Here is a 10,518-nt window from a genome sequence, read left to right as displayed (position 1 = left end):
GAGCATATACTAAGTCTAAAAATACCATATAAACCTATTGGAACCATCATTCATTCCGGGGTCATTTTCACAAGAGTGAAACATTGGTCAACTCTTCCAATCTAAGCTTCCAAACTTAGAACCAAATATTCCAAATTAATCCAAAACCTCCCCGAAACAAAACCAATTATTCCCACAAGTCACATAATAACAAATAGACATTAGGGGAGCTTCAGAAGGGAAAACGAGACTCAAATACACAAATGACTGGCCGGATCGTTACATTCTCTCCCTCTCAAAAAACCGTTCGCCCTCAAACGAGTATAGAAATATATCTAAAGTGCCAAAAAATGAGGATATCGGCTTCGTATATTATGCTCGGTCTCCCAAGTTTCCTCCTCGATTCGTTGACCTCTCCCTTGAACCTTCACCGATGCAATGTTCTTCGACCTCAACTTTCGGACCTGCCTATCCAAAATAGCCATCAGCTCCTCAGCATAAGACAAATCCTTATCCAATTGCACCGAGCTGAAATCTAACATATGTGACGGATCCTCATAGTACTTTAGGAGCATGGAATCATAGAATACCATATGAACTCCTAATAAGCTGGGTAGCAAAGTAAGTCTATAGGCCACTTCACCAACTCTCTCAAGAACCTCAAAAGGACCAATATACCAAGGGCTCAACTTTCCTTTCTTCCTAAACCTCATCATACTCTTCATGGGCGAAACTCTAAGTAGAACCCTCTCACCCACCATGAATGCCACATCACGAGCCTTCATATCAGCATAACTCTTTTTCCTAAACCGCACTGTACAAAGCCGCTCCTGAATCAACTTCACATTCTCCAAAGCATCACAAACCAAATCAGTGCCCAACAACCTAGCCTCTTCATACTCAAACCAACCAACCGGAGAACAACATTGCCTCCTATATAAGGCCTCGTACGAAGCCATTTGGATACTCAACTAGTAGTTGTTATTGTAGGCGGAATCTGCTAGCGATAGATATTGATCCTTAAAATTAATGACACTAGCTCGTAACATGTCCTCTAAGATCTGAATAGTGCGCTCGGACTGTCCATTTGTTTGGGGATGAAATGTCGTACTCAACTCAACCTGTGTGTCCAACTCACGTTGCATGGCTCTCCAAATATATGATGTGAACTGCGTGCCTTGATCCGAGATAATAGACACTGGCACATCATGCAGGCGAATGATCTCTATAAGATAAATCTGAGCCAGCTGCTCTGAAGAGTAGGTAGTCATGACTAGAATGAAGTATGTATACTTGGTCAGTCTGTCCATAAATGACCCACACAGCATCGAATATCCTCAAGGTCCGTGGAAATCCAACCACAAAATCTATAGTGATATGCTCTTACTTCCACTTCGGGAATATCTAGCCTCTGAAGCAAACAACCTGGCCTCTGATGCTCATACTTAACCTTCTGACAGTTCAAACACCGTACCATATACTCAACAATATCTTTCTTCTTTCTTCTCCACCAGTAGTGCTGCTTCAAATCATGGTACATCTTTGCGGCGCCCGGATGAATGGAATACCGCGAACTATAGGCCTCCTCAAGAATCAGCTCCCATAACCCATCCATATTGGGCACACCAATCCGTCCATAAAGCCTCAATACTCCATTATCATCAATAGTCACCTCCTTGGCATCACCGTGCTGCACTGTGTCCTTAAGGACAAGCAAGTGGGGATCATCATATTGATGTACCTTAATGTGTTTAAACAAGGACGACTAAGATACAACGCAAGCAAGAACCCTGCTAGGCTACGAAACTTCCAACCTCACGAACCTGTTGGCCAAAGTTTGAACATCCAAAGCTAACAGTCTCTCCCCTACTGGAATAAAAGCAACACTCCCCATGCTCTCTGCTTTCGTACTCAAAGCGTCGGCCACCACATTGGCCTTCCCGGGATGATAAAGAATGGTGATATCATAGTCCTTTAGTAGATTTAACCATCTTTGTTTCCTCAAGTTTAAATCCTTTTGTTTGAATATGTGTTGAAGACTCATGTGATATGTGAACACCTTACAAGACACGCTGTAAAGATATTGCCTCCAAATCTTAAGTGCGTGAACAATGGCGGCTAACTCTAAATCGTGCACTAGGTAGTTCTTCTCATGGGGCTTCAACTGACGCAAAGCATAAGTAATCACTCTACCCTCCTACATCCCACATCTAATGCCAACTCGTGATGTATCACAGTAGACTGTGTATAAACCCTATGCTGAAGGCAAAACCAGAACTGGAGCTGTAGTTAAGGCAATCTTGAGCTCCTAAAAGCTCTCCTTACACTCGTTCGACCACCTGAATGGGGCACCGTTCCAAGTCAATGTAGTCAAAGGAGTTATAATGAAAGAGAAACCCTCCATGAAGCGGTGATAATCCCAGCCAAGTTAAGGAAACTCCGGATCTCAGTAGCGGTAGAAAGTTTGGGCCAACTTTGAACTGCCTCAATCTTCTTTGGATCCACGTTAATCCCCTCACTGGACACCACGTGACCCAATAATGCCACCGAGTCTAACCAAAATCCGTACTTGGAGAATTTAGCATATATCTTCTTCTCCCTCAATGTCTAGAGGACGATCCTCAAGTGCTGCTCATGCTCCTCCCCACTGCGATAATACACCAATATATCATCAATGAACACAATGACGAAGGAATAGAGATACGACTGAAACACGCAGTTCATTAAGGGCATGAAAGTTGTTGGGGAATTGGTCTGCCCAAACGACATCACCGAGAACTCACAATGCTCATATCGGGTCTTGAAAGCCATCTTAGGAATATCTGAAGCCCGGATCTTCAACTTATAGTACCCCGATCTCTTGTCAATCTTTGAGAATACTCTGGCACCCTAAAGTTGATCAAATAAATCATCAATATACGGTAGTGGGTACTTGTTCTTGATAGTAACCTTGTTCAACTGCCTGTAGTCAGTGGATATCCTCATAAAGCTGTCTAGAACTGGAGCACCTCAAGGTGAGACACTCGGTCTGATGAAACCTTTATCTAGCAACTCCTGAAGCTATTCCTTTAATTCCTTCAATTCCTCTAATGCCAAGCGATACAATGAAATAGATATGGGTTGAGTGCCCGACACCAAGTCAATACCAAAATTAATATACCTATCGGGTGGCATACCCGGTAGGTCTACTAGAAACACATCTGGGAACTCTCTCACTACCGGAACTTACTCAACAGTAGGAGTATCGGCACTAATATCCCTCATAAAGGATAAGTATGCCAGGCACCACTTCTCAACCATTCGTTGAGCCTTCAGAAAAGACACCACCTTACTAGGAACATGACTTAATGAACCTTTCCACTCAAACCTCGTCAACCCTGGCATGGCCAACGTCATGGTCTTAGCGTGACAATCAAGAATAGCATGATATGGTGATAATCAATCCATGCCCAAAATCACATCAAAATCCACCATATTAAGTAACTGAAGGTCAACCCTAGTCTCATAGCCCCCAGTAGTGACCAAACAAGAACGATAGACACGGTCCACCATAATAGAATCCCCAATGGGTGTAGACACATAAATAGGAGTACCTAAAAAATCACGAGACATATCCAAATATGAAGCAAATAGGATGACATAAATGAATAAGTAGAACCCGAATAAAAAAACTGATGCATCTCTTTGATAGACCGGAACAATACATGTGATGATGGTATCTGATGCCACTACCTCAGTCCTACCAGCGAAAACATAACAACGGTTCTGGCCTCACCCTCTAGGGCGTTAGCAACCCACATATCTTCCTTCTATAGTTGGTTGTGCAGGTGTAGTAGTAACTGGAGCAGGAACCATAGCCTGAATACCCTGCCGATGTACAACCCTCCGAAGTCTGGGACAAATTCTCGCAATATTCCTTGTATAGCCACACTCAAAATAACCCCTCTACGGGCGTGGCTGCTAGTATTGAGTCTACTCTGAACGACTAGAATAATTGTTGTAGGAACCCCGTATAGGAGGTGCACTGAAAGATGGTTGTCCGATATGAGTACCCTGAGGTCTCTAACTAGTTGGAGTACTACGAGTAACCTGAAGTGCAGACTGAACTGGTCGACTGACAAAGCCTTTAGCATGACGAGCGGTAAACAAAGAGTGGGAACCGCTAAATCCTCCAAAACCTCGAGGCCTTTTGGCCTCCCTCTCCCATCTCTCCTGCCTGTGGATACGCTCCAACCTCCTAGCGATCTCCACAAACTGGTGGAATGAAGTCTGAGTCTCTAACTCCCGTGTCATACCAAATATGAGACTATAATCGAGTCTCTCAATAGATCTGTAAACTCTCTCTCTCTCTAATAGTGGAAACCAAAGCAGGTACATGACGAGATAACTTTGTAAACCTCATAGCGTACTTGGAAATAGTCATACTCCCTTAGCGCAACTGCTCGAACTCGATGCGCAACTCATCTCTACGGGCTTGTGAAATGAACTCCCTCAAGAAGAGATCCATGAACTGGGACCAAGTGAGTGGCGTTGCGTCAGCTGGCCTACTCCCCTTATAAGTGTGCCACCACCTATATGCCGGCCCCGTCAGTTGGAAAGTAGTAAGGTCGACCTCGCTCAACTCCACTATGCCCATAGCACGCAGAATACTGTGACACTAGTCTAAGAAACCATGTGCATCCTTAGAAGTCATGCCACTAAAATGAGGAAGATGATACTTCTGGAACCTTTCTAACCTCTTCTGCTCCTCAACCGATGCAAATGGCCTGATCTCGGGCTGAACCACAACCACGAGCTGTACCGGTATAACACCCAGAGCCTGATCAACATGAGTTTGGTGCTTTATGGGCGACGGGAGTCTGAGCTCCTTCCCCAGCATGAGAAGTAGCTGGTGTAACCGGGATCAACCCTGCCTGAACCAAGGTCCCAAACATTTTCAAAAAGTATGCCAGGGTCTCTTGAAGTCTAGGGGTAGCAATAGGAGCCTCGGATGCCTGCTCCCAACTGGAGCTACTAGTGGCTCCTTAGTCGGGGTCCTAGCATGGACCCTTGTTGCGGCACGTGCCCCACCTCTACCTCTTCCCTTGTACTCTAGCAACACCGGTCTTGGGGGCATCATCATCTGTAACTAAAGCTCGTGTCCTCAACATTTGTGAGAGAATAGAAAGGCAATGGCTCAAATTCCAAAATCAGTCAATTCTCACGATAATGAGTTAAAGAAGTTAAATTTCCTAATAGTTTAGTAGCCTCTCGAAGATAAGTACAAACGTCTCCATACCGATCCGTAAGACTCTACTAAACTTGCTATGAACCTAGCGCTCTAATACCAACTTGTCACGACCCAAAATCCGACCATAAGGGTCGTGATGGCACCTAGTTCCCAAGACTAGGTAAGCCTATCACATAACGATATCAATCAGAATATAACAACTTAAAAATTTAATAAAAATTGAGATGTGTCATAACACAACCAAAATATAGATATAACAGTCATCTTCGCAAAACCGGATAATACTGAGTCATAAGCTCTACATGGAATACATAAGAAATCTCAAAAATACATCACTCTTTGAGATATATAAACAATAGAAATTGAAGTAAGAGGGTGACTCTGAGGCCCGTGAACTGAACAACAGGAATACCTTGAAGTATCCAACAACTCTAGCTCAACTCTCTATCGATCAGCTCGATCTAAAGTACCCAAATCTGCACAAAGAATGTGCAAAAGCGTAGTATGAGTATACCACAGTCGGTACCTAGTAAGTAACAAGACTAACCTCGGTGGCGTAGTGACGAGTTTCAATTTATGACACTCACTAGTCAATAATCTGTGCGAAATATCAACAGAAAACTGACAACAAAAAGCATAACATAACAAATATCAACAGTCTCAAAGGACGTGTAACAACAACTCAATATAGAATAATCCATTTTACCAACAAAATATCAGTAAGAACGGGACATGTGATAACATATCAAATTTAACCAAACAACTCATAAAGCACCATCGACATTAGAAACACAAATTTGACTATGAAGTTGCAATACACTATCATCACCAACAATCACCTTCTTAGCACCACCTCGCTGCACCACGTCCTTAAGGACAAACAAATGGGGATCATCATACTAGTGAGCCTTAAATGCGCTCAAACAAGGACTACTATGAAACAACACAAGCAAGGACTCTGCTAGGCTAAGAAATATCCAATATTACCATCCTATTGGCCAACGCCTGAACATCCATAGCCGAAGAACTTTCCATAGTTGGAATAAATGGCAAACTTCCCATACTCTCTGCCTTTCTAATCAAGGCATCTGCTACCACATTAGCCTTCCCCGAATAATACAAATTAGCGATATCATAATCCTTCAACAACTCTAACTATATCCGCTGCCTCAAATTCAAATCCTTCTATTTGAACAAATACTTAAGACTCTGATGAATAGTGTAAACCTCACAATACACGCCATACAAGTAATGCCTTCAAATATTGAGCGTGTGCACAATATTTGCCAACTTTGTACATAAATCAAATAATTCTTCTCATGGGGCTTCAACCGGCGCGATGCATAGGCACTCACCATATCGTCTTGCATCAACAAACACCCAAGATCAACATGCAAAGACTCACAATAGATAGTATACAACCTTGATCCTGAAGGAAATACCAAAACTGGAGTTGTAGTCAAAGCGGTCTTGATCTCCTGAAAGCTCTCCTCACACTTGTCAAACCATCTAAACGGAGGGACTTTCTAAGTCAATTTAGTCAATGGAGTTGCAATAGACGAGAACCCCTCCATAAAGCAATGATAGTACACAACTAAACCAAAAACACTCCAAATCTCAGTAGCAGTAGAAGGTCTAGGCCAACTGTGAACTGCCTCAATCTTCTTCAGATCCACCTTGAATACAACCCTTTCTTCCTCAAAATCTGAAGCATAATCCTCAAATGTTGTTGGTGCTCCTTCCTACTACGGGAAATATACCAAGATATCATCAATGAATAAAATAACAAAGGAATCTAAATAAGGCTAGAACACATTGTTCATCAAACACATGAAAGTTGCTAGGGCATTAGTCAAGACAAAAGACATCACCAAGAACTCATAATGCCCATAACGGGTCCTAAAAGACATCTTAGGAATGTCCGAATCCTTGAGCTTTTACTGATGATAACCTGATCTTAAGTCAATCTTTGAGAACACCTTAACACTCTGAAGCCGATTAGACAAATCATCAATGTAAGGTAGTGGATACTTGTTCTTGATGGTAACCTTGTTCAGCCTCCTATAATCAATACATATTCTCATGGAACCATCCTTATTCTTCACAGATAATATCGGTGCACCCCTAGGATAAACACTCATCCTGATGAACCCTTTATCCAACAACTCATGTAACAGTTCCTTTAATTCCTTTAACTATGCCATGCGATACACAAGAATAGATATAGGCTAAGTGCCGAGACCAAATCATTACCAAAATCAATATCCCTATTTGGTGGCATGCCCGATAGGCCTACAGGGAACACTTCTGAAAACTCCCCCACTACTGGGTCAGAATCAACAGTAGGAGTATCGGCACTAACAGCCCTTACAAAAGCTATATATGCCAAACACCCCTTATCAACCATCTATTGAGCCTTCAGAACAGAAATCACCCTACTAGGAATATGACCCAAAGAGCCCCTACACTCCAACCTTAGAAATACCGGCATAGCCAACATCATGGTCTTAGCGTGACAATCAACAATAGCACGATACGAAGATAACCAATCCATACCCAAAATCACCTTAAAGTCAACCATATTAAGCAATAAAAGATCAACTGGTAACCACACAACACGATCTACCATAATAGAATCACCAATATGTGTAGACACATGAACAAGAATATCAAAGGAACCATGAGGCATATCCAAATAAAGAGCAAAGTATGACGACACATAAGAATAAGTGGAACTAGGGTCAAATAATACGGAAGCATCTTTGTGGCACATTAAAACAATACATGTAATCAAGGTATTTGGAGCAACTGCCTCTAGCTTGGCCAGGAATACATAATAATGGGCATGTCCTTCACCTGACTGACCTCCCATTTCAGAACGACCTCAAACAGACTGAGCTCCACCCCTAGATGGTTGTGCGGGTGGTGTAGCTTCTACCCGGGAATTATGAACTTGGTTCCCTAATATGGTACACTACTAAAATATCTAGGGCAATCCCTTTTGAGATCTCAAGTCTCCACACTCAAAACAACCCCTCCTCTGGCAAGGTTGATGAGTCTGTGACTGACCTTGAGGACCTGAATACCCACTTGAAGAAACATGAATAGATGGGACTGAGTATGAACTCTATGATGGCATTGCACTGAAAGAAGATTGGGCTGGACGAGCACTATATAAACTATGGCTGACTTAAGAACCATGATGAACCTGATAGGTTGACTGAACTGAACTGAAAGAATGACCTCTACTGTGATGTCTCTAGCCTCCAGATGAGGCACCACCAAAACCACCTAAACCACGGGCCCACTTGCGTCATGCTCCTCTCTCTCTCTCTCCTGGATTCAGATATGCTCTAAGTGCCTGGAAATCTCCACAACCTGATGAAAAGTAGTATCAGTCTTGGCTTCTCGGGCCATCCTATACCAGATACCAAACTTGAGGCCCATAATGAACCTCCTAACCCTTTCCCTCTCAGTAAGGATCAAGAACATAGCATGATGTGCCAGCTCCATAAACCTTTTCTTATACTGCTTCACGGTCATACCCTCCTAGCATGGATGCTCAAACTCACTGCACAACTCATCTCAGCGAGCCTATGGAATAAACTTCTCCAAGAAGAGAACGGAAAACTGAGACCATGTGAGTGGTGTTGTGCCAGCTGGTATACTCAACTTATAAGCCTGACACCACCTGTAGGATGGCCCTATTAGCTAAAAAGTAATGAAGTCAACCCCATTTGGGTCCACCAAATCCAAACTATGTCTGTGACACTGATCAAGAAAACCATATGCATCCTCACTAGCATGACCACTGAAGTGGTAAGGAAGAAGTCTCTGAAATCTATCCAGCCTCTTCTACTCCTCAACGGTCAAAACTAGCATAATCTCAGGCTGGACTGCAACGACTGGCTACAGCAGCAGAACACCCCGTATTTGATGCCCATGATCCAGCTGCTTTCGTGTGCGTGCGATAGGAATCTAGGCTCATCCTCTAGCTTGTGAGGTAGTTGTTGCAACTAGAGTCATACCCGCCTGATCCAAACTCGTATACATTCTCAAAATCTAAGTTAAAGCCACTTGAAGTCCAGGTGTAGTAGTTGGTCCCTCTTATGCCTGAGTTGGTCCCACTAGCTCAACATAATCTAGAACCTGCTCATCAATGGGAGCTACTGGTGGCTCTATAGTTACTGCTCTAGTGGGGGCTGCAATCCCTGACCGTGCTCCACCCCTACCTCTGCCTCGGGCTCGGCCTCTCGCGGCCCTGGCCTGGGGTACTGGTGCATGCTCTGCTACTCTAAAAAAATATGTCCTCACTATCTGTGAGAGAATAGAAGTACAAAGATTCAAAGCCAACCGATAGAGAATAAAAGAAAGAGAAGTTTATCTAACAGTCCGGTAGCCTCACGAAGATAAGTAGAGACGTCTTCGTACCGATCCTCAAGACGCTACTAAACTTACCCATGACCCATAGAACCTATGAACCTAGGGCTCTGATACCAAGCTGTCACAATCCAAAACCCCCATTGATTGTGTTGGCGTCTACATCACTTGCTAGGCAAGCCAATCATAAAATAATAGCGGAAGAACAACAATAATATGGAAATAAAGGAGCCTAAAAGTTGAATATCATACATAAATAATAACCAATACAGTAATCCCCCCAAAACTAGTAACACTAAGTCATGAGCTCTAACATATGACTACAATACAATACATTGTCTGAATCAAATGCAATAGTAAACTGATAGAAGGAGACGCCAGGGATTGCGATCAAGGTGCAGCTCTACCTTGAGTCTCCATAGCCACAACCAAAAATCCCAAACGCTCGGCTAGGTCCAACTCTTGAATCTGCACAATTAAGTGGAAAGTGTAGTATGAGTACAACTAACCCCATGTGCTCAGTTAGTATCATGACTAACCTCGGTGAAGTAGTGGAGAGAATGGTCAATGATAATCACTAAACAACCTGTATAGTTCATGGATATATGTGTGTATAACAGCAATACTAGAGTCTAAGAATGGTAATTAATCTAACAATTTGGCAAATAGAGAAGATATGCAAAAATAGAAAATCGGTTGCTCACAGTCGACATGTAGAGAAGAGATGTAATGTGAGTCTTTGCACCAACTAAATCAGCATATAAAGAAGATATGCAGAAAAGGCATGTATACAATTTCGAGGCTAAGATACGCAGTAAAAGCATGTATACATCAAGAAGTTTGCATATAAAGAAGATACACAAAATCCAAACACTAATCAGTTTTCATAATTTGCATGTACGTTATCAAGGAGAAACATGATAGAACGA

The 10,518-nt window shown here is 42.7% G+C and overlaps 2 protein-coding genes across 2 annotated transcripts; both read right to left on the bottom strand.

The window, feature by feature from the left end:
• Positions 1-314: 314 nt before the first annotated feature.
• Positions 315-938, bottom strand: LOC138908940 (uncharacterized). The gene is made up of 2 exons (XM_070199736.1): positions 738-938; positions 315-638 (listed from the first exon to the last, which is right to left on the bottom strand). Exons 1-2 carry the CDS (start codon positions 936-938, stop codon positions 315-317), a joined length of 525 nt encoding a protein of 174 aa, XP_070055837.1.
• Positions 939-7,616: 6,678 nt separating this feature from the next.
• Positions 7,617-8,081, bottom strand: LOC138908939 (uncharacterized). Its single transcript, XM_070199732.1, has one exon. The coding sequence runs from the start codon at positions 8,079-8,081 to the stop codon at positions 7,617-7,619; it is 465 nt and encodes a 154-aa protein (XP_070055833.1).
• Positions 8,082-10,518: the final 2,437 nt, after the last annotated feature.

This window comes from Nicotiana tomentosiformis, chromosome 1, assembly GCF_000390325.3.
Source record: "Nicotiana tomentosiformis chromosome 1, ASM39032v3, whole genome shotgun sequence".
NCBI lineage: Eukaryota > Viridiplantae > Streptophyta > Magnoliopsida > Solanales > Solanaceae > Nicotiana > Nicotiana tomentosiformis.
This window is presented reverse-complemented; position numbering and strand designations above follow the sequence as displayed.